Raw genomic sequence first — 22,511 nt, forward strand, 5'->3', positions numbered from 1 at the left:
GATGCAATGGCAAAGAAGTAGGAGCTCAGGTTGACTACTTATTCCCGCGGATTCTAAATTGACTCCTTTATCTCTCTTATCCTATGATAACTGAACTGAACTGAACTGAACTCGACTCAACGACTGACGATATTTTTCAATTAATTGTTTACGATTTGACTTTTGAACTGTAATTTAATTCACTCACCGAGCTATTACCTTATTATTTCGCAATACATCAATCACACCATGTCCGAAAATATTTATACCAACGACGCCGCACAAGCTACCCAAGGAAGCAGCTCTTGGTTTTCGAGAAAATTGAGCAAAAAGCTCTCGCACAACTCTTCTAGAGAAAACACCCCCAAGGAAACAACCTCAAGTCAAGGTGGAATTGGCCAGCAAGCTTTGGACAAAGGCGAGGAGATTAAAAAGGATGTTACATCCGGAAACTTCGGTAGCGTGAAAGATGCTACTGGGAAAGGGGAAAATGTTAAAAACGCCATCAACCAGGGAGACACCGCGGAAGCCTTCAAAGAAACAGGATGGAACAAAGACAACGTCAACGAGCAAAACATTGATGAGGTCGGAAACCGGCTTTTCGGGAGTTTCTCGAGTCCAGGAGTCTTTGGGCCAAACGATGACATCAAAAAGGGTCCGATTACCGAAGGAAATGACGGAGGAGTAGATCAGAGAGACACAGGCCAAGAACTCGTTGGCGCTACAGGATCTGGATCCGGATCTGGTGCTGCTCAGGAATCTGGACCAAAGACAGCAAGCACTGGGGCCGGGCTACTTGGGATCACTACAGCTGGAACTGGCGCGTCAAAGTCTGGCAGTACATCCAACACCCAAAAGCCTGGAACTGGTACCCCTGAAACGAAGAGCACAGAAGAGAGCTTACGTCAAAAGTTGGACGGTAAATCCAATGTGGCAGGCGGAACATTCGGCGAAAATTCCATGAATCAAGAGCTTGATGACCAGGCTCATATCAGCTCGAGCGTCTTTGGTGATCGAAACGGCCTTCAAAACACGTCGAAGGATGTTGATGCCCATGGCCCAACAACACCAGGAATTGATCAAAAGCTTTCTGAAAGAAGAAAACTAAGTACTGGAAAGATTGATCATTCGAAATCGAAATCTTCTCAACAAGGAGGAGCAATGAGGCAAGGTGCAATCGGAGGCGCCGCTCTTGGTGCCGCCGGTGGCATGGGCAAAGGTGGTACCAGTCAACAGGCCACTACCTCTGGACAGACAGCCAAGGGTATGACTACTCAGGGTAGGATGTCAGGCGTGACTGGCGGAGGCCTCACACAAGCAGTGGGCCAGAAGGGTGCTGCAAAAGGAGCAAGACCTCAAGGAGGTATTCGTCAAGGTGCCCTTGCCGGTGGTGCCCTTGGTGCTGGTGCCCTTGGTGCTGGTGCCCTTGGTGCTGGTGCCCTCGGCGCTGGAAATACCAGAAATGCCACATCTCAATCCCAGAAAAATGAAATGGCTTCCTTAACACCTCGAGCCGTTACTAATTTGAGCGGACCCGGCTATAAAGTCACGGTTCTCCAAGAGAAGGTCCAGGCTGTTTCTCAGAAGTGTAAGACTCAGCTGGGCGGCTCTGCTAGTGAGATCAGCTTGCGTAGCCCAACCGTCGATGCGTTCTTTGATGCTGTTGCGGCTGAACGTCTGCGCTGGATGCCTCGTGACGGCAGCAGACTTGATTGCTCTCTTCGGTGGGCTTCTAGACTGGCATATGCAGTCGACAATCTCAGAGAGTCAATTGGTGCCTTTGCTCCTGGAGCCAACGAAGCCGCCAAATTGATTTGGGGATTCGAAATTATGCTTTTAGAGGTGAGAATTTCATATATATAATATATGTATAAACGTTCAAGTTGCAAACATGATGCTAACTTCAAGTTTAACAGTCGGATATTGACAACACCGAGGTATTCGAGAGCATTTTCGGTAGATATGGTCGTCTTGCGGTAGGAATTCGTCTACTACTGCAATATGAGAGTGTATACCAGATGTCTGCAGAGCTTCGAGCAGAGGCTACTGCCGTTTTTGCTGATCTCCTTGAGATGATCTGTAGTACCACTACTAGTTGTGTCGAGGGATTCAAGGCCAAGGAATCTGACCGTGTCATCGGACATAATGTTGATGCCGCTTTTGTCACCTACGCAAAACGCTTCTCTACCCACTGGAACGCCATCGTGGAGTTTGCAACTTGGAATGTTGTTCAGCAGAGTTCGTTGGTCTACTCAAGTCCCGAGCTAGGCAGCCTCCGCCAATTCCTCGGTGTACAGGATCGTCCACTTCAATTTATTCTGGACTCTCGTAGTCACTCGTTGGCCGAAGGATCATTTGAGTGGTTCAACAACGCTCTGTACGACTTCACCGTGGGTAAAATTCCAGTCATGATGGTGAATGGAGGGGCTGGCTCTGGAAAGAGTGCCATGGCTCAATGGACGGTGGATCGAATGCAAGAATCTTCGGAGCATGAAGGCTGGAATGTGATTCCGTACACTATCCGTGAGCTTGTCCATGAATCTATGAATATCCACTTGAACTCGTAGCTAACAAGCATAGGTGCTGATATCCCGGTTGCTACTTTGCCACTGCGCATTTTGAAAGGTATCTTGCATCAAATGCTGGATCACTGTGTCATTGAAAAGGGCATCCAAGAGGATATTCTCTTCTACGTGGCTAAGGCCGCTCAGAGTGCCCTTGATGGCGGCGGAGAGGCCGAAGTCGAAGATAGTCTTTGGAAGGGTATTCGAACCGGCTTGGAATCCGACATCCAGTACATGTTCGTGGTTGATGGACTTGACCAGATCAAGGGTGGCGAAGAAGATGCTACTGCTTTCATGGACAAATTCAGCGACGTGTTGTCTCAGCAGAATGAGGGATCCAAGATGATCGTTTTTACCAGACCTCTCAAGTCGAAGATGAGCTCTCAGATTATCCAGCAATTTACGATGCAATCATCCCAGACCAAGGCTGATATGCAAGCTTATGTTCACAAGAGTCTTTCCTCTGGCTTTAGCTCGGAGTCTGTGAAGAGTGCTCAGCTAGAAACCGCAGTATCCACCATTGTGAATCGTTCCCAGGGATCATTCAGCTGGGCTGCGCTGGCTGTTGAGAATGCCAAACAACAGAGAACATTGAGCGAAGCTATTCAATCTGTGCAAGGCCTTCCACAGTCTATGTCTGAGCTAATTGATTTCCACATGAAGCACTTGGATCTCAGCCAAAATGAGACCAAATATATCATGTCATGGCTTGCTGCTGCTGAGAGACCCTTACTTATGGAGGAAATTGAACAGCTTCTGGTTGTTGACCCCGAGAGCTCGTCATTCGTGTCTCGCCCCTCAAACCTGGATGATGGATGGAGCAAGGCATTGAGTCCCGTGGTTATGACGCGGGATGGTGTTGTCTCCTTTGCACATACTTGCATCCGTGAACATGTTATCAAACAGGCTAGAATCTCTAGCGCTAAAGCACCGCTAAATCTGAAGGAGGCTCACTATGACTTACTTCTCAGATGCCTTGCTTGGGTGCAATTGAGCGTTCGCGAGGAGACTGAAATCTCAATGGACAAACTCGGAATGGAAGAACGGAACCGTCTGTTTGACAAATATGTCATTCTTGAGTACACCGGTCGCTACTGGCTTTCACACCTTCTCTCATCACCACTGGTCACTGACGATGGAGAGTTTTCTTTCAACGAAAGCTTCAGAAACTTGGTTCCCATCACCGTACTATTTGCTCGCCTTGAATTGACATGTCGAGAGTCACAGTTTACTCGGTCAAGTGTGGTTGAATTGTACCGACTGGCGACAGATATCCGCCGCCTAGTGTTAGGCGATAAATCAATGGCGCTCCTACAGAGTCTATTGCTCAGTGCTCGAGTTTCCAAGTATGCTCATGCTGGCCATGCTGATGAACACTGCTACGAAGCATGGAGACTCAGCCAAGAACTCTTGGGGCAGTCCGACGCCATCACCCTGACATGTGCCGACATAATGACGCAGTCTTTTGCTGAACAAGAAACAATGACCTCTCAACAGGAAGACATCATGAAGTATCTCATCTTGACTGACTCTGAGATCACTGGTGTCGAATTTAACCAGCGCCTGAAATACCTGGGAATGATTGTGGGCATGTACAAATATCGTGATGACAACAGTTCTGCCCTTAAAATCTCGAAGCAGTTCTACCAGCAGATCCTACAAAAGTATGGAACCAACTCGAGACAATCTTCTGATACTGCAGACTTTTTGACGAGCCAGTTTTCGTCTACTGGTAATGATGCCATGAGTCGTGACATTGCGCGGACCAAGTATGACAATGTTGTGAATACCATGGAAGTGACCGATGAGCGCCGCATCAAGTATACCCTGTATATGGCTCAGTTATACGAGCAACAGGGCGAGATAGCCCAGGCACAGGGTGTACTCTCTAACTTATGGGCCGGTCTCAACTCACGAGACATTGACTCTGTGGATATGATGAACAAAAAAGCCAACGTTGCCCTTGTATACTACCAGTTCCTCCGTCACCAGGGCAGAAGCGACGAGGCTGAAGTCATCATTCGTGAGCTTGTGGCTGACCTCGAGGTGACTGGTGTGCACTCCGAGGCAATGATGCAGCGGGTACAGCTGCTTCGTGCCGAGACTCGGAAGATGCACATGTACAGTCTAGATCGCTCTTTGGCTGTCCTTATGTGGCGATTCTACAAGGAGAACAATCTGGAATACTCTTCAGAAGCTACTACCTTAGCTTTGTCACTCGCAGAGGAACTGGCCAACACCGTCTCGATCGAAGAAAGTACTTCCTTTTCCGGAAGAGACCGCAAGTTGATGGTTGAGTTACTGGACTCCATTACCTCGTCTTCTAGCAACCTCTCTGTATCTACACTGATCCTGTGTCACAACCTGGCCAGCATTTATGTACACGAAGATGATTGGGTAGAGGCAAGCGACTGCTCAAAGGCTGTTTTGCAGCACGTCTGGCCCAATGTGGAGCAAGCTGGCGGATCTCACAAGAAGTTCACCACCGAATTGGCTCCACCTATCGCTGACCTGGCTCTGGTTCTTGCGTACTGTCACTTCCGCAGATTGCACTTGGAGCAGGCTACCATTGTCTATGAGAATGCCTTTGGATCGCTTATTTCATCGGACCGAGTACCCGTACCTTCTGTTCTAGCCGTCGCTAAGGCTGTTGTGGAATTCTACGAGACCACTTTCCAGTTCACCAAGGCACTCACTCTTCTCCACTCTGTCAGTAATTTCTTGACAGTCAGATTGGGTGAAACCCACAAGCATACCATCGAAAATCTCTATCTCGAAGCAGCCCTTGCTAACCGACTTGAAATGAGCCACGAGGCGAAGAGCACATACCAACGCATTTACAAGGCCACCACCCGCGAAGGCAAAATTGCGCCCGAGGGCTTCGAAGCTGCAATTGCTCTCGTGGCACTGTATGAACGCGAGCTTCAATGGGATGCTGCACTTGATGTTTATCGCCACCTGTGGCCTACACTCGTAATTGAGGATAGCATGAACACCTACGATCGCATTATGGTCGAGAGAATGCTTGAAAAGACCTATATGGGCTACATGTCAATCCTGACAACACGTACAAAGACCACAGATTTCTCCGAACGGTACAAGGTTTCATCTGAGTACGTGACAACCTGTCGCAACGTTTACGGTGCTACAAACCAGAAAACACTCAGCGCAACCCTACTCTTCGCCGAGCTGTGCGAAACAAGCGACCTATACACGGATCAAGCTATCACACTTTACAAGATGCCTCTTCAGACGCCCGAGTGGGTCCCAACTTCTCAATCCTCCAAGGGTCTGGATCAAATGACTGCTCCACTGCCAATCACTCTGAAGCACAAGTTGGCCCAACTGTTTGTTCGCAAGCGTGATTCAACTAGCGAGGCTCGCTCACTCTACACAGAGGAATTCCAGCTAGGAAAGAAGACCAAGGGATTTTTCTCAAACACCACACTTTCCTGGCTGCGTGAACTGGCACTCGCTCACTCTCGCCAAGGCACTCCCACATCTGTACAACAGGGCAACGCCCTTCTTCACACATACATCACGGATGTTCTCCACAATGGAGGTGAGTCCGAGGCAATGATGGACTGGGCACGCAAGATCGCCTCCATCTACCTTGAATGTGGCTTTATCGACGGTGGTAACAGTGTCCTTGACGAGCTGCGCCAACGTGTCGTCTATGGCTCTGAGACTTCTGCTCGAGCACTAGGCGACAGAAGGGATGCAATCTTTGTTGCAGCCTTTGAAGAAGCCTTCGGTCGACGTGCAACCTACTCTCAGATCATGACTGAGATGGCGTGCGAGATGCAAACACACCAGGCATTCACAAAGAATCTGTCTGGTCATGATTTCATCCCAACGCTCGTCTCCGGCAACAGGCTGGCACTATTGCAGACGGGTCAGAAACGCACCAGAGCTGCAAAGGACACGCGCAGCAAGCTGTACGAGTATTTCTGTGCTACGCTATCAGCGACATCAATCACAGACCGCGAAATAGTCAAGCAGTTCTACGCTATTTGTCTGCGCGAGGTACATGGCGAGAACTATAACATGGCTATCCTGACAACTACAACAGGCCTTGTTCATGATCTATGCAACTCCGGTCGCTTCAGAGACGCAAGCGATGTTACGGGTGTGCTACACTCATTCCTTCACCTGACTGATGGGTTGAACTCTTACGAAAGCATCATTACCGCTACTAAGCTTTGCCTCTATCTGAGCGGCCACCAGGCAACACGATGCGAGAATGAGAAACTCTTCAGCGAGATGTCCGTGAAATCCAAGCTCCTACTTCAGGAACTCCTCGCATCTTCAAAGAGCATCGGCATCCAGATCGTGGACTTGCCGTTCCACGAACTCAACGACATCATCACCCTTCTAGGTGAATACGAGATGTTCGATGACCTCGAAGAAATCCTTACTCAGTTATGGACATCAAGAATTGTGCAGCGAACCTGGACACCCGATGTGGTTGTCTGGATCGGACGCCGACTCGTGGAAACACGTTTCTGTCGCGGCGCAATTGACTCCTCCATCCAGCTATGTCGGGATATCTGCTACAATCTTCGACAAGTATGGGGAAGCTACGATAACGTGACGCTCGAGATGACGAAGCTGCTATCTGGACTCTTCACTGCATCGGGTGATCATGCCTCAGCAGCAACGCTTCACGAGGGTATTCTTCATGATCTGATGAACGACTCAGATGCCAAGTCTCATCCAGGAGCTGCAGATACTGCTTCGCAGCATGTGGAGCTTCTACGTCGTTCCCAGAGCCGTCTTGGTACGAGCAAGCAGAGTACCGTGCGACAGTCTGCGCATGCAGAAATTGTTGCCCAAATTACTGAAAAGTTTGGATTGAAGTCTGGTCAACTTAAGGGTGTTGGGGAAGCGAATGGTGGAGATTCATTTGGAGTTTGGTCTAAGCCTAGACGGTTTAGCATTGATGTCGAGGATTTGGAGGATGAAGGACAGATGCATCACAATCACCTGCGCGAGTCGAGTGGAGCAGGTATGATGAGTGCATCGGGGACCAGGAGAATTTCAGTACAGGCTTTGTAAGGATGATGGAAGGATTAAATAAATTGTCAATAGTTGAGTTCTTGTTGATGTTAACTAAATTGTGAAGTCTATATAGTCAGTTCAGTCAATTTCACTTTTCTTCAAATTATACAATCCCGTGACCTGTAGTAGATACACGAACTCTTACTTCATATGGTATTTGAACATATGCAAGAAGTGCGTTTATATCGAAATTGCCGGCCAAATAAGATCTCCAAGGTTGTATGTAAAATGTATTTATCAAAGAGTCCGGATATTTTCATAGTTAAAGTGCTCTATACCTAACCTATCTTGTTTCGAAATCGCGTCATCAAGCCTCTTCTCTGCTGTCAAGAATGTCCTCGACACCCACGGAGAATTCAAGTCCAGTTTAACAGGTATTTTGTTCTGACTAGCCCAATCCAAATAACGAATAGCAAGACTCTTTAATCCCTCACATCTGCGAATCTCCACTTCACTCTTTTCATCTGCTTGCAGATACTTGCATTCCCGATCAAGAACAAGGACAGTCAATTGGAATGACGACGCAAAGAAGAAAGGAGCAACAGCTCGACTTTTCGAAAGCGTAGCGTAACATATAGCTTGCAGAACATTAAGAGAATATTTCATGAGTTGGGCATGGTGTGCCTTAATCTGTTCTTCAGCGTTCGCCGGTATCTTCTCCGAAGCCTTTTTCACCAGAAGAGTGAGCAGATCGCTAAGCAGTAGACGAATAGTCATTACTATTGTCCAGTATAGTGTTAGAGCGTGGTACTCCATCATTGCACGGAAGGAGAAAATAATATCAAAGTATGGCTCGTCGTCTCCTCCATTTATGATGGACCAAAAATCAGCTGAGATCGGGTCGGCTCCAACTTCAGGGTGAAGCGATAACCAGGATGAAAGTGTAACTTCCGAGACATAGGCTTTCCAGCCTTTCAATCTTAACTCATTGCGAGATAAAATCAGTTCGGCATGATTGTACATATCAAGCAAAAGCTGGACGGAGTCTTGATTTTCCGTGACAAATGATTGTTCCGTGAGAAGCTGGTCGTATTGAGCCATTATAGACACGATAACGTTGACCTCTATCATTAAAGAATCAGTTGAAGTATAAAGTTCAAAGTTGGTACGGAACTTTGGATTCTCTGTTTCTTCGAGGATTGTTTTCATCTCATTTAGCCATGTCGAACGCATGGGATAACGTTGTTTCCAATAATTATCTGGGAGAAGACTAGGCTGTCTTGCGGACAATGTTTGTAAAATCTGATATTATGTCAGTCATCTAGCAACACCGTATTGATTATCATGGTAGGTCCACCTACAATAAACACACGTGAAAACGCGAGCAACCGAAAATTAGTTTTCGAATAAGCATGCTCTGTGCCTCGAAGAACAATTGCAGAGGCCATACCACGTATATGGGTTTGCCAGTTAGAGGAAGCAGGCGACATTTTCAACTGAAAATAGCTGAATATTAGAATGGAACTTGACTGGTAATGATCTTTGAATGAGACGGAGAGAACATACTTCCCAGAACATCATCACAATACAAAAAAAGGCTAAATGTTGCCAATTATCTTCCGAAATATCGCGGAGACCAGGGCCTACGCATTTCAACTGCGCTAACTGCGTGGACATCGACCCCAGCGCCATTGTATAACTCTGAAGGCTTCGCTGCACTGAGACTGGATCAGTGTTAGCTGCTCCAAAGTGGCCTTGAGCGAGAGCATCAACAGCGAAAATAACAGGCCTCCGGAGAGATGAAGTTTGAGTAGTACCATCACGTAGATTTGAAGAAATCAAGCAGAAGTAGTGATGGAAAACATCAGCAATGGCCGGAGCTTGAAAGGGCTGGGTTCCAAACGACGATAGGAAAAAGGGAATATGTAGATGCGACCGTTCTATAGACGGACATATATACAGAACTGGATCTGACATATTCTCTGAGCCAGTAAGCGCTCGGAGAACAGATACCTGCGCCAAGCGATTTGCGCTGTCGGGAATTGTCTTGATGCGTGCTTTGGCTTTTACACCTGGAGGTCGCCATCCTTCGCTTAGGAATATTATTTCCTCTCTGCGGTATCCTCCGCATTCCTGTTTCCGCTTTTCACATTTATAGCATGTGGGCTTTCTGCCATCTATAAAAAAGTGTTAGAGTTATATCTTATACATGGCTCATAGATGAACGGACCGCAGCGGATCTTCCGAGTGACGCATGTCAGGCATCCCTTCGACCTGGGAACAGTAGGCAAAGCTTTCTCCTTATTATCACCAGGCATTGTATAGTACTCTATGTACGCGACCAATACCCAGAGAAGAGTCCTAGATCAAATTCAGCATGTTGGAGTGCGACAAAGAAGAAAAGGAGCGAGTGTCGTCAGCCTTGCTCCAGATGTCAAAGAGCACCAGATGAGATTTAGCTGTTCATTGGTTGGAAATATAATACGCTAACCATATTGGGAATCTTTACTATATTATAATTGGCTCGCCCTATGATATAGTTCTCCATTGCTTTTGATCTAACCTTAAAATGGATTCATTCATCAACAAGCTATAAACTACAAGTTCGAATTGATGACTGCGCATGGATATTATTTGTTCTAACTAAGGCTTCAGGATCCTATATATTTTGTTAGAGTTACAAGCCCAGTAACAGTATAGACAAAGTGCTCTCCACTCGCTGCATCTCAAAATTCATCATCCCATCCCACAAACCCTCAAACAAGTGTAACTTGATCCTCCAAAAAAGCCAAATCCACAGCACTCGGAGGACTCGAATCTTCTCCAAAAAGACTTCAAAAGTCTCCCAGCAACCCAAACCGGATCGTCATCCAAAATCCAATGCCCCGCCTTCGGCACAATATCAACCTCAAGATCCGAAGCCACATCCTCAAAAGCACTCTCCAAATTCGCTTTCGGCGCAAGACTAGCCTCACCCCCTAATACCAAAACAGGCATAGATAACATATTCCCATCCCCACGAAAAGAAGCATTAAAAAAGCTTGCATCTTGCTCAACCGTCCAACAGAGAAAATATTCAACATGACATGCAATGAGTGCAATCAACTTCCAAGATTCCTTAGTCCGCCAAGCACACTAGAATGGGCAGCCTCATGCACTCCAGCTGTATACTCCGTATTTTGTTTCGGAGTGAGGTGAGCATCAAGAGTGACGGATGACCATTTCAAAGCGAGGACTCCAACACCGATTACCCTTTTGGCTGTATAACTCCGATTGCTCCTTTTGGAATTGTCTTGGCGACACAACTGACCTTCAAAGGGTTGTCTAGAGGCTCATCATGCTTTAGCGGCTCTTGGTAGCTTGTAATGATGTGTGGTTCGCTTGGAGGGATCGACTTCTCGCTAATAGATAGATCTGCTTTGGCGTGGGCCAGAGTTGAGCACTGTACTCCAAGACTAATATAGGGTGACGTGATTCTTGAATTGTATTTGACGAGCTCTCGGCTTTCTTTTCTCAGTATGTAGTAATGATAAAATGACACTGCTGCGTAAAAATAGACATACTCCCCTCGTGCATCATGTATCATGAAAAAAAGTCACCACACACCCCCAAGGCAGGAAAATGTATTGAGTAACACCAGAACTGCCAATGTTTTTTGTGTTTGTGCAAAGTCGCAAGAATATTTATGAGAAGGAATGTTCATGTTAATGATCAAGATCAAGCCGTCAATGCAAAGCTCAACCCCATCAACCCCATCCCACCAACAGCAAATCCAATACCCATGCTTCGATTATGCGTAAGACCCAATCCTTCGCTGAAAAGTTGAAGTGCAACAGAGGTCATCACGCCAGCTGTAGCGGCGAACATTCCCCCGTAGACACCCCACGAGGGACCAGTAGCATCTTTCCCAGTGTGAGATGAACTCCAAATCCAAATTGCGGCGAGACCCGCCCCAGCTGGCTGGCTGATTCCGCCTAGTAGACTAGACCAAAACATTGCTTTCCAGCGGGAGCTTAAAGCGAGGTAGAGGGGTAATGCCATGGCGAAGCCTTCGACGATGTTGTGGATGAATAGGGCCAGGAAGACGGTTAGACCAAGTGTTGGGCTAGCGTGGTTAGTAGCGTATGTGATAAATCCCTCAGGGAGTTTGTGCAGAGCGATAGCGAGTGATGTTTGAAGACCAATGGAGAGGAAGGCATTTTGCGGGACATGGTGATGATGAAGGCTTTCGTCTGTAGGTTTAGCGGAGTCGTAACCTTCGTCTTCGTGACTATCATGGTTATGTTGATTTGATGTAGTACTTGAATGGTGATGAGTATTTCCTTCTGAATGATGGTGCAAATTATGTTCAGATGAGGTGGCGGAGATCGTAGTACTAGCACTAGCACTGGCCGGCACGCTGCGAATAGGGTGCTGGGCAGCAATCGCATCGAAGTATCCCGTGTCGGATGTCGTCAAAACAGAGTCCACATTGGCATGTACCTCGGGTTCCTGGACTGAGTCAGGGTGCATTCCAATACCTTGATGGTGGGGTACCAATCCCGGCCGTGTCACTTCAAAAGTGCTAAGAGTGGGGGACAGATTGACATCTGGAAGCACCTTGGTGCATTCCTGGCCACATGTTTGGGAAACGCCGTAGCATGGTCCGTTCTCGTCACATACGGCCTTGGCTCCACCGACGAGAGAGCTGAGCCGGCGCGAGAGCATCACGCGTAACGATCCCCGCTTGACGGCCTTGGCTGCGGGAGTGGTTCGTTGTATGACCGCGGGAGTTGAGTTGAACGACTTGGCTTGTGCCGGTCGCAACAGAGGGGTGCGCTCTGTGTTACCATTGCTATGGGCATGGGTGTGACTATGCGAATCCTCTTGCGATCTTATTTGACCTTCGCCACGTTCGGGGTCTTGTTCCGGGGCGCCATGACTGTGGGCGCAATCGACGACATGGGATGGGATGAACTGGTGAATGAAAGCGGATACGAATCGAATTACGATGACACCGAGGAGGAAAAGACCGATCAATATATAGGCGGACTGAGAGGGTGAGAAGCCGGCGCGTGTGAGGTACTGCTGTGACGTAGGAAGCATACTATAGAGAGAGGTGAAGAGCTGCCGGTCGGGTTAAAAAGTGAACAGTAGGATATTCAAGGAAGATGAATCGCTTCTTACCATCACACCCGCACTCAGACATAATGAAGCTGACAGAAAATTGTTGCTCTTGGCGATCTGGAAACTTTTATCGTGCATTACCCGGCGCAGTACCAGATCGATGCAGATGACGGCAGCTCCGAGTACACAGGCTATGACAGTATAGTTAGTAGGTAAATTCCTAGAATCGTATACCATCAGGATTCAGATTGTACATACCCACGCCTGAGACTGCACTCATCACCCAGCCCCGAAGATCATTGCTCTCAGCCATGGTGTCGTGGGGAGAATACGAAGACTTAAGTCACTGAGTCGAATGGTTCGTCAGGTTGCGGCGCGTTGACCGCCCGTAGTATCTCTATTACCTCTGCTCTCTGCTCTCTGCACCTTAATGATCCAGGAAGATCGAGAGAAGAATAAGACAAGTTTCAAATAGGGGATTTAAACCCCCTCCTTCTGACAGCCTGCATATTCCTTTCACCCTCTCATTGCTGGGGATGATCCATTTGGCTCCCAAGGTCCTCCTCTCTCTTCATCCTCCCCAGCCCTAAGATAATTACCCCATCCGGGGGGAATCCCAGGACAACCAATAATACACTGAATTCAAGGTTGAAGTAGTATTGACTGGATCCAGGTTTCAGCTGTTGATTTTATATGACTTTCTATAAATAAAAATTGAATAAAAATAACAATCCGATCATCTGGTACTCTATCTCTATCTACAGTATACAAATCAGGTGATCGTTGACTTCTTTGCAGCTGACAACTTCACCACATGTGCAGATCATGATGAACGATCAGGTGGTGTTTATGGTTATGGTTAACTTAGATAAACTATAAGTAGTACCTTTTAACTATATTATTAACTATAATGATTCCCCTCTGTTCATAAATTCATAAACTGTTTCTTCTCCAGCATACTTCCCATACTCCCCAATGATTGGCTGCATCTCCTTCCTTCTACTCCACATTTAATTGTTTCTTTTTCTTCTCCGTTTCCTTTCCCTTCTCCATCCCAAACCCTCTCTAGGCTTTAAAAAAAGCCAGGGATCCCAAACAATGTCCAAAGCCACCTTGGCCGTCATTGCCGCCGCCAGTGCCGCAACTGGTGCGGGTATCACAGCGCTGCTCTACAAACCCCGTCCCCAAGAACAGCAAAAGCAACAACAAAAGCAACAACTGCCTACCACCCAAGACACCCTGAAAGTCCCCTCAACAACTCCAATTCCAACCCTCGCAACCAAAGTCCTCGGCCCCGTCGACCCCGCCGGTGTCCTCCAATACGGCTTCCCAGGCCCAGTCGCCGATGTCCTCTCCTCCCGACCTCTCCACGGCGCTTATGATCGCCGAACCCGCAATCCAGCCTGGGTAGCAGAGCACATCACCCCTCAATCCCTGGCAATCAAAGACGCAGACAGAAAACACAGCACTTTCTTTGAAGATACCTCCATCCCGGCCTTATTCCGCGCAAAGCTCTCTGACTATTTCCGCTCTGGCTACGATCGCGGACACCAGGTTCCCGCTGCAGATGCGAAATGGTCTCAACAAGCCATGGATGGAACTTTTGCCTTGTCGAATATGTGTCCCCAGGTTGGTGAGGGATTCAACCGTGATTACTGGGCTCATTTCGAGGATTTCTGTCGCAATCTGACCAAGCGTTATCCATCTGTGAGGGTTGTTACTGGGCCGTTGTATCTGCCTCAGCGGGATGCGGATGGAAAGTGGAGAGTCAACTATGAGGTTATTGGAAACCCGCCTAATGTTGCGGTGCCCACACACTTTTACAAGGTTGTTTATGGAGAGGATGGGTCGAACTCGCCCTTTGGGAAGGTTGCGCTGGGGGCCTTTGTTTTGCCGAATGCTCGCATTGCGAATGAGAAGAGTTTGTCGGACTTTGAGGTTCCATTGGAGGTTTTGGAGAGGGCTTCTGGTCTTGAGTTTGCCGCTAAACTGGATCCTAGTCGGCGTCGGAGATTATGCCAGGATGTCAAGTGTGACATTACGGTTCGTGAGTTCAACAATGCCAAGAAGAAGTCTTAAGCGACTTGATGCGAGTGGTGGTATATGTATATGAGTGTATCGATATTGAGGATGAAGCTCTCGACGAGACTGAGGAATCGGAAGTGGTGATCAGCTTCCAGGCCGATGGGCTCTGTGTATAAATATAAGAACCTGGTTTATAGCATGGTTCGGGCGTTTGATGGCCCAGGGTAAATATCATTTGGGTATTCGTTTGATGTTTTACAAACTTTGCTCCGACACGGCGGGGCTGTAGCTGTAGCTGTATCTCCATATAGATAAGCCTATTCTTTTCCCTTTGGTCACTAACTGAAGTATATCAGCATTGGAAGGCAACTCCACTCTTTGTCCCAACATTCCCACCACCACCCGCGAATCCAGTTCCCTCAGAACTAATCGCCACAAGCCCAGGCTTAATGCCTTCTTTATCCTTCTTCTTCGACTTCTTCTTCCCGTCTTTCTCCTTCTCCCCAACTTCCGTCAAATCAGTCTCGCAGACGTAACACAAAATCCGAGAATGAGCCTCCTGTTCTTCCTTCGAAGCATGCGGATCCGGCGTATCATTCGGCGTCATAAATTTGCTAACACAAGGTGAACAAATAACATGACCGCATGGTTTCGTAACTAAACGGTCCAAAGCATTAGCACTTATCAGATCTCAATCTCCAACTCAATCCAATCCAAGAAATAAACATACGCATAGCTTTAAGTCCATTGCTAAGATTCTTCTTGCAACTAGGACAAATTCTCGAAACAGACCCATCCGTAGCCTTCTCCTCTGTAAAATGCACCTCAACCAATCCCTTCAATGAATAAGAATGTGTCTGCGTCTCCGACGAACCAGGACAAACCGGCGCAAGTTTCACAGTCTTACTCGCCGCAATCTCATTAGCATCCGTCGAGGGCGTCAAAGACGGAACCCAGAAAGAAGGAAGCGCGGATTTAGGCTCATCACCCTTAACCCTCTTTCCATTTCCATTCCCATTATCAATCGCATTTTCTTTCACATGTCCTTCCTCTTTCCCAGCTTTACCCCCATCATAATCATAATCAACCTTTCTTTTCTTTCCCCCTCAAGACCCATCGAGACAAGTTCAAAATTAGCGACCTCGTCCTTTTTCGCCTGTTCCTGAACCCGCATATCATCCTCTGCAATCCTCTTCTTCGCATCATCTCTCTCACGCTCTAATCGCTTGATCTCCTGTCGCTGAGCAAGGAGATCATTAATTGCGCATTCGCGACAGAATAAGTCGCCGTTGTTGGCGCAGCTGACGGGTGTGCGGGCTGGTTGGAGACATAGTTTGCAGGAGGCGAAGGGGAGGAAGGAGTCGCGGCCTATTACGCTGCGTTTTGTGCCCCAGCTGTTACGAAGGAGGCTTCGTTCGTAGGATGTAAAATGGGGGAGGGAGGTGTTGCGCTTTGAGTGCGCCATTTTTGGTTGTTTGGGAAGGTGTTTGATGTGTAGCAAGCTGAAATTGGTGGTTTTTGCGATGATGCCGTTTTGGGTTGTGGTTGGTTGATTGGTTGGTTTATAGGGATGTGGGGCGGTTCTATCTAGAGTGGGGAACTATGATCTTGAGCCTTGGAGGTACGTGGTAGTTGTAGATATCGGAGCTTGTAGACAATTACAGGAATTGGGATTGAGAGTCGAGGACCTTATTTATAAATTTCTTTCTTTTATTCGTGTTTTAATTTATTTTTTGTGAATGGTCAATCGTAAATGAGCTTTTGTCTAATAGCTGTTTCTGCCGCCTCCCACAAGAACGACAGGTCGTGAATATGAAGACCCGAAGAAATAATGCTGCAAGTTTCTTCTGAAAACAGAGAGACACGTAGATGGAAATGGGAAGAAGACAGAGACGCTTACTGGGAGCATGGGTATGAATGGAAAACAAGCACAAAGTCACAAGTCACACCATGATGCTTTCCAGAACAATGAAACAAGACAGACAGATGACCGGGATTCATGAGAAACCGAAATGAATTGAGTAGGCCATCGATGCAAAGAGCCCAAACGAGAAGAGATCGCAAAAAAATGAAAAAGTAAGGGGTATAATAATCGTTAAACAGCATTGAGAGCAGGCGAGGCTATACAATGATAGATTCGTGGGAGACGGGCGAGAAAAGAGGGAGAGATACAGAGATCCCAGCGATAGAAAAGACGCGAGTCTAGTCTAAGCTTCTACGGCTTGTTGACGTAGGTTCTCAGATGAAGGGGTGTCCGTGATCCGTTCGCTAAGGGAAGTAGTTGATGAAGTTGCTCTGTCATCACCTGGGGCCGTCAGATGAGGACCGAAGATAACGGACCCTGAGCCGGAAGGTGGACGGGGAAAGTTCTCGGGTTCAACTTGTTCTGATTCCTTTTGGTCAGGTGCGATTGAGGTAGTCGGTTCGTGAACAGGACTTGGTAGTTGATCGCCAAATGTTTCTTGTGCGTCTTTGAAGAAGTCCATTACCGGGCCATCGTCGCTGTGGATGCTAAGTCTCGTTGTCGTGCTTCCACTTCGGATCGAGTAAGGTCGACCGCCGTCAAGTTGGTTGTCTGAGGTAACTGAACCGTGACTGTGGATAATTGCAGGCTCCGAAGCTCTGGGCTCATCATGGGGAGTTGGCTTTCGGAGCTTGAGACGTTCCTCAGAGGGCATATTTTCCCATTCAGAACCAAAGGTTACGACAGAGGCCTTTTTACCGTGAACCGTGAAGCTAGGCGTCTTTCGGGGTAAGATGTCGTTGACTGGATCATTCTCATCATCGTCGAGGGGCGGAATGCTGGACACAGATCCCCGGTTCTTCTTGCCACGGGAATGGTGACGAGGCATATGAGGTGAGTCCCTGAGAGTGCGATGGAGACTTCGGCGCACTCGGCTTGGCTTGTGGTCGCTATGAGAGACCTCCGAAGTCTCGTCGACTCTGTTATCACCATCTGGCTCCGGAATGTTGCTAGAACGCTTTCGTGGCGGCGGAGAGCCACTGAAATCCAACAGTCCAGTCTCTCTGAGAAGTCGATCCTCGCCCTCATCGTAACTAGCCGGAGTGGTAAGTTTTGATGCCCGAGAACCAAGGCTGGCCCCGTCGAATTTACTCCCGTGACTGAGAACCGAAGAGTCCCGCTCTAATTGGGTCGCCTTTTCATCCGCAGGCTTGTCAGCTAAAGCGAGGACTGAAAGGGGTCGGCCAACACGGGCAAAATCAGATGAACTGGTGGAAGCTGGAATGCTTGGGCGGCGTGTCTCGTCCGTGGTTGATGGTTGCTGTAGAAGGCCAGTGTCAATGGGTTGCTGGTCAACGGCGGATGTCGAAGCTGGCTCATTTGTATCGTGACTAGAGACAGTGTGAACAATACTAGGATTCCGATGGACGCTAGGGTCGGACATGATGGACGGCCCAGAGATAGAGGCCAGCCGTGTAGCCTCTGATGATGCTGTCTGTTCCCCAACGGACCTAGCATGGCCTTCAAAAAAGCTCTCGCCTTCACCCATATCGCGAAGAAGCACCTCACGGTAGCATATATTACGCCATATGTCTTGTCTAACCCATTTGATCTTCGCTGACATGCGTCCTGCAGCCATGATGACATTTTCACGAGCCCGGGCATTGACTGGAGTCATAACCTGAAGGTGCCGTGCATTGCGTAACAACTCCTCCAGCTGTTTCTGTGTCACAAAGAGCTTTTCGTTCGTTTCTCGGACCTTTTGGCGCATCAATTGCCTTCGTGCCGCGACAAACTCAGCAACAATATCCGTTGCAATGCTAGGCGAGGGAGGCTCATCGCGATCCACTGAAGGGTGGGAGTTGACAGATTCTGTTTCAGCCCGCTGGCTCGTGCGATACCGTTGACCCTCGTAGTTGGTAGCAATCATACCCTTCGTGCGTACACCTGTAGTTCGGAAGGCAGCAGCGTAGTTAAGTTTGGCCATCCAGTCATTCATCTCATTCTCAGACGCAGCGAGGAAAATTTCCTCCAACGCACCATGGCGGACAAAGCTGAACGCGTATTTGTGCTTCTTGTAATTCGTGTCTAAAAGAGCGACAGCATCATGCGTAGACATGATACCATCGGGCTTGAACTCAGCAAGAGGGGGTCGAAAGACAAGGGTGCCTTGTCGGCCATTCTTCACGTAGTGGTCGTGTTGCGCCATCAAAGATCTTACCCAAGTGACGTTGCGGAAGAAGTAGAGTTGAGAGAATGTGAGGACCGCGCCCCATTCCGCCCATGGAGAACGAGCTCTCTTCTTTTTCGGATCCTTTCGCCATAACAGGCCCACCTTGGCCACCTTAATATCCACTAGACCAGGATTGGAGCCTGCGGGGTTATCAATGCTCATTTTCATAAAAGCATCGGGACGTGAGCGCAGCGAGACAATCTGTAGAATGCCTGACTTGGTGAACGCTTGGTGGAGGTCATCCATATCTGGCGGGCCAGAACTTCCGAAGTGGTTGTATGAATCCTCAAGATCTATCACGTCTTGCAAACTTGGGCGTAATGATTGAACTTTGCCATCCATAATGAGTGTGTATGGGTCAACCGGTTCGCGTGCTATCCTGGACAAGTTCTCCGAGCTAGTGCTCTTGAATAGAGCGCGACGAGGTTTGGCCAAATGACGATCTCGTGAGTTTGCATCTTCCACATGAATGAACGGAGTGTATGAGATGTTCTCATAGAAACATTCAAGGATCTCGTCATAGACACCTTCCCCACGAGTGTTTTTGACGTAATCGTGCTTCTGCATCTTTCGCTTATTGTTCTTGTTAAAGACGTCGGTATGGAGAATCAGAATGGAGAATGCAATAAAATATGCTTGATCTGTGGGGTGAAAATTCAAGTCAGCTAAGTTTCAACCCAGGAATAGCTCAAGGCTCATATCCGTAAACCATACCTGTCGTTGCAAAGATCCCTGGATTACACTCATGATATCGGTCGGCGAAAGCCTGTAGGAACCGGTCTATTTGTTGTGTTTCCTTCGGCAATTCCACTTCCATCAGAAGTTTGCGAATCGCCATGTCAATTGGGTCCCCAAAATAGGCAAATGATCTCATATATTTTCTTAGAGCAACCTTGAAGAACTCATCACTTGATTGGGAGAGAACACCACCAATCATTCCCCTGGGGATGCTTCCCTCCAACTTCTCCAAATACGTTGCCGGTGTATCACTTTCCTCTTTCTCCGGAACGGCTGGAAGATCCGGTTTCGAAATGGGAGTCGATGAGCCACCGAGAGCAGGCGAACCATTTCGTGGAATCGGGGGCTCTGAGTTCTGTCTTAACCGCTGGGATATGTTGAAAAGATCACCGAAGCTTTTACGGCCGGTCGTAGAAGTCGAAGTGCGACTCGAGGATACCAAGTACGGTACTGGCGACAAATCGTCTTGTTGGTTTTCGGCCAGCGATCCCATAGTGGACGATCTGCCTCTGTTACCTTTGTGTGATGGATTGGATCGTATGGAGCGGTTCGAGTCATTGCGTAATAAAGGTGGCGGGTTTCCGGCCAGCCCTACAGAGGAACGAGACGGTGAAGGGAGAGGAGAGACCTGATCTTGGTCACCGGATCCATTTGATTTCGGGGTATCCGATGGTGGGAACTTCGGACCGTTCATTATCGATTGACTCGGCGGGACTTTCGGAGGAAGAGGAAACAGAGGGCTGCGGGTTCGCTTTAAACGTGGCATTCGGAATGCTCTTTTAGAGGAAGTTGTTGACGCGAGGGCTTCACGGGGGGAGTTGGCGCGATATGCTGCCTGGTCGCCATAACTTTGATCTGATCGTGATGATTCGGAGAAACGAGGATCTGTAACCGATGAACGTTGAGAGTCGTTGGGTAAATCGCGGCTCCCGCTTCGTAATGAGGTCGTCGAAAGTCGACCTGGCTCCTCCATGCTTCCCTGGAAGGTCGAGAGATTGGAATCGGCCTGCGAATCCGTTGACCCTTGTGTTTTCCGTGCCGGCTTTGATCTGGGACGATCGGCCGAGCTTCGTGATAGTTCCTCCATCGACTGCTTCCGCGACGAGGGTCGCAGCTTGAATCTATGTTGACTTTTGGCAGATTGATCGAGCTCGTTGCTGGTTGGGGCGGTAGTGATGATTTTAGGGGCTGCAGTATGAAACAAGGAGATAGTTAGCCTTGCAATGGTGTATCCCATTTATATCTAGTTGCCACAACTAGCTCTCATTGAGACATCCACTTACGCGGCAAGGAGGGCACTGGTGGAGTTTCCTGCTGGGCCGTGGCGTAGCTTTTGGACAGCTGCGGGTCGGATGCATGTCGTAACCTCATGAAACTGAATCTATTTCGTCGCAAGCTAGGTGTATCTCCGGAAGAGGGGCCCGCTAAGTCAGACCGGGTCACCCCATGGTCTGGAAACTCGTCGAGCATCTCGAGCCTAGATTCGTCGGCTCCGTCCTGGGGGGAAGGTCCTAAGCGGGCATCTGACTCGGAGAGTCTCGGTTCGGACATCGGTGGGTTTGGACGTGGCAGGTGTTCACTGCGACGACCTTGGGCGTGAGGTTCGAGGGTGTTTTGCCGTTTGGAGTTCCCATCGGCGACAAGCCGTAGGCCTTTCCAATGCATGACTGCGAAGGATGGTAGCGATCAGACCCATGCGTGGTCGGTGCCTTGCAGTTTGCAGATGTCTGATTGAGAGGGAGGGGGTGGGGAAAGCAGGGAGAACCAAAAAATGGAAATGACCAGGAATAAAAATTTGTGACAAGAAGGGTAAGAAGGATAAATTAGGAGAACATGGCGACGTGGAGTGTTCCAGAACGCGGTGGGATAACGGATTTCGGAGGTGGAGAGGAGATCCGTCGTCAGCTTTGCAAAAAAAGGGGAACGCGGGAAGGGGGAGAGAGCAGTGGATTTGCGCGCCCACCACAAGGAAACTTAATCCTGATAATGGAAAATCGGAGGAACAAACAAATAAGGTAGTATCAAATAATAAATTCTTTATAAAGAGGCAAACTTAACTAACAAGAAGAAGATGAGGGGTAGTAGGAACAAAAGGTGAAGTCTGAGCGCGACAAGGCCAGAAACAGCACGAAATCATGCAGTTTGTTATATGGTTGGGTCTCATTGGTTCTAGAACCTCGAACGTTCAAGGGTCTGGACAATGAAGATTATTACTGTATGTCATTATATATATACAAATAGTTTTACTATATATAAGTTTAGGTTTATATATCAGATACTTCAAACACTCCGTATAAATAGAATTCAGCATTTCTTTCACTGCTTGTCCCTCTGGTTCACAAACAATGTCTCGCGTATCGCGTATAGATACCTCAACTTGTACATAATAAAAGGCTCCACCATACTGTGCGGTGTACAACCAGGAATTGACTTTAAACTATTAATCAGTAACTTGAACCAACAAAATTTATTTATATAATAAAACTAGACCCCAGGATTTAATACAAGCCAATTTAACATACTCCCTCTCTTATTCCCATCTCACTGCTAGGTGTTCCTCCAGGGCTATAGTGGATCTCATCTGCCGAGTGGGGCTAAGCTGTGCCGCGACTCTAGGGCCTGAACAAGCCAGAGTCTGGACTCGAGCTCATTGCGAATGCTGAACTTTAAAGTGGAAAACAAATCCACTACAACCAGGCAGTGAAAATTCAGGTAAGAGTCCATCCCCGTGGTGGACCGACCACATAATATAGCAGATCATGTACTATATGAATGGCCGACCTTTAATAATGACTGCTACAGTTACCCCGATAAATAATCTCACTCCTTCTAAAATCGGTGGGTTTTGAATACGCGTTACAAATAATATACTACACGTCTGTCCAATGGGTTTCCCAAACAT

The 22,511-nt window shown here is 48.0% G+C and overlaps 6 protein-coding genes across 6 annotated transcripts; 2 read left to right on the plus strand and 4 right to left on the minus strand.

Moving 5' to 3' along the window:
* Nucleotides 1-228: 228 nt before the first annotated feature.
* On the plus strand, nt 229-7,601 carry N7478_002798 (tetratricopeptide repeat protein; the record flags this gene model as incomplete). Its single annotated transcript, XM_056919012.1, has 3 exons — nt 229-1,821; nt 1,896-2,502; nt 2,560-7,601. The coding sequence occupies 3 exons, from the start codon at nt 229-231 to the stop codon at nt 7,599-7,601; spliced, it is 7,242 nt and encodes a 2,413-aa protein (XP_056782170.1).
* A 240-nt stretch (nt 7,602-7,841) lies between these two features.
* N7478_002799 (Zn(II)2Cys6 transcription factor domain-containing protein) lies at nt 7,842-9,862 on the minus strand (the record flags this gene model as incomplete). The annotated part of the gene is made up of 3 exons (XM_056919013.1): nt 7,842-8,846; nt 9,111-9,721; nt 9,775-9,862. 3 exons carry the CDS (start codon nt 9,860-9,862, stop codon nt 7,842-7,844), a joined length of 1,704 nt encoding a protein of 567 aa, XP_056782171.1.
* A 1,399-nt stretch (nt 9,863-11,261) lies between these two features.
* N7478_002800 (Zn(2+) transporter ZRT3) lies at nt 11,262-12,963 on the minus strand (the record flags this gene model as incomplete). The annotated part of the gene is made up of 3 exons (XM_056919014.1): nt 11,262-12,650; nt 12,711-12,841; nt 12,909-12,963. 3 exons carry the CDS (start codon nt 12,961-12,963, stop codon nt 11,262-11,264), a joined length of 1,575 nt encoding a protein of 524 aa, XP_056782172.1.
* Nucleotides 12,964-13,748: 785 nt separating this feature from the next.
* Nucleotides 13,749-14,729, plus strand: N7478_002801 (DNA/RNA non-specific endonuclease; the record flags this gene model as incomplete). The annotated part of the gene is made up of 1 exon (XM_056919015.1): nt 13,749-14,729. One exon carries the CDS (start codon nt 13,749-13,751, stop codon nt 14,727-14,729), a length of 981 nt encoding a protein of 326 aa, XP_056782173.1.
* Nucleotides 14,730-15,027: 298 nt separating this feature from the next.
* On the minus strand, nt 15,028-16,140 carry N7478_002802 (putative RING finger domain protein; the record flags this gene model as incomplete). The annotated part of the gene is given in 3 exon segments (XM_056919016.1): nt 15,028-15,332; nt 15,406-15,724; nt 15,742-16,140. 3 exon segments carry the CDS (start codon nt 16,138-16,140, stop codon nt 15,028-15,030), a joined length of 1,023 nt encoding a protein of 340 aa, XP_056782174.1.
* Nucleotides 16,141-16,882: 742 nt separating this feature from the next.
* Nucleotides 16,883-21,274, minus strand: N7478_002803 (Arf family guanine nucleotide exchange factor SYT1; the record flags this gene model as incomplete). The annotated part of the gene is made up of 3 exons (XM_056919017.1): nt 16,883-19,512; nt 19,586-20,797; nt 20,893-21,274. 3 exons carry the CDS (start codon nt 21,272-21,274, stop codon nt 16,883-16,885), a joined length of 4,224 nt encoding a protein of 1,407 aa, XP_056782175.1.
* Nucleotides 21,275-22,511: the final 1,237 nt, after the last annotated feature.

The sequence above is a fragment of the Penicillium angulare genome (genome assembly GCF_028827245.1).
Source record: "Penicillium angulare strain IBT 27051 chromosome Unknown utg000003l_segment0_segment0, whole genome shotgun sequence".
NCBI classification, from domain to species: domain Eukaryota; kingdom Fungi; phylum Ascomycota; class Eurotiomycetes; order Eurotiales; family Aspergillaceae; genus Penicillium; species Penicillium angulare.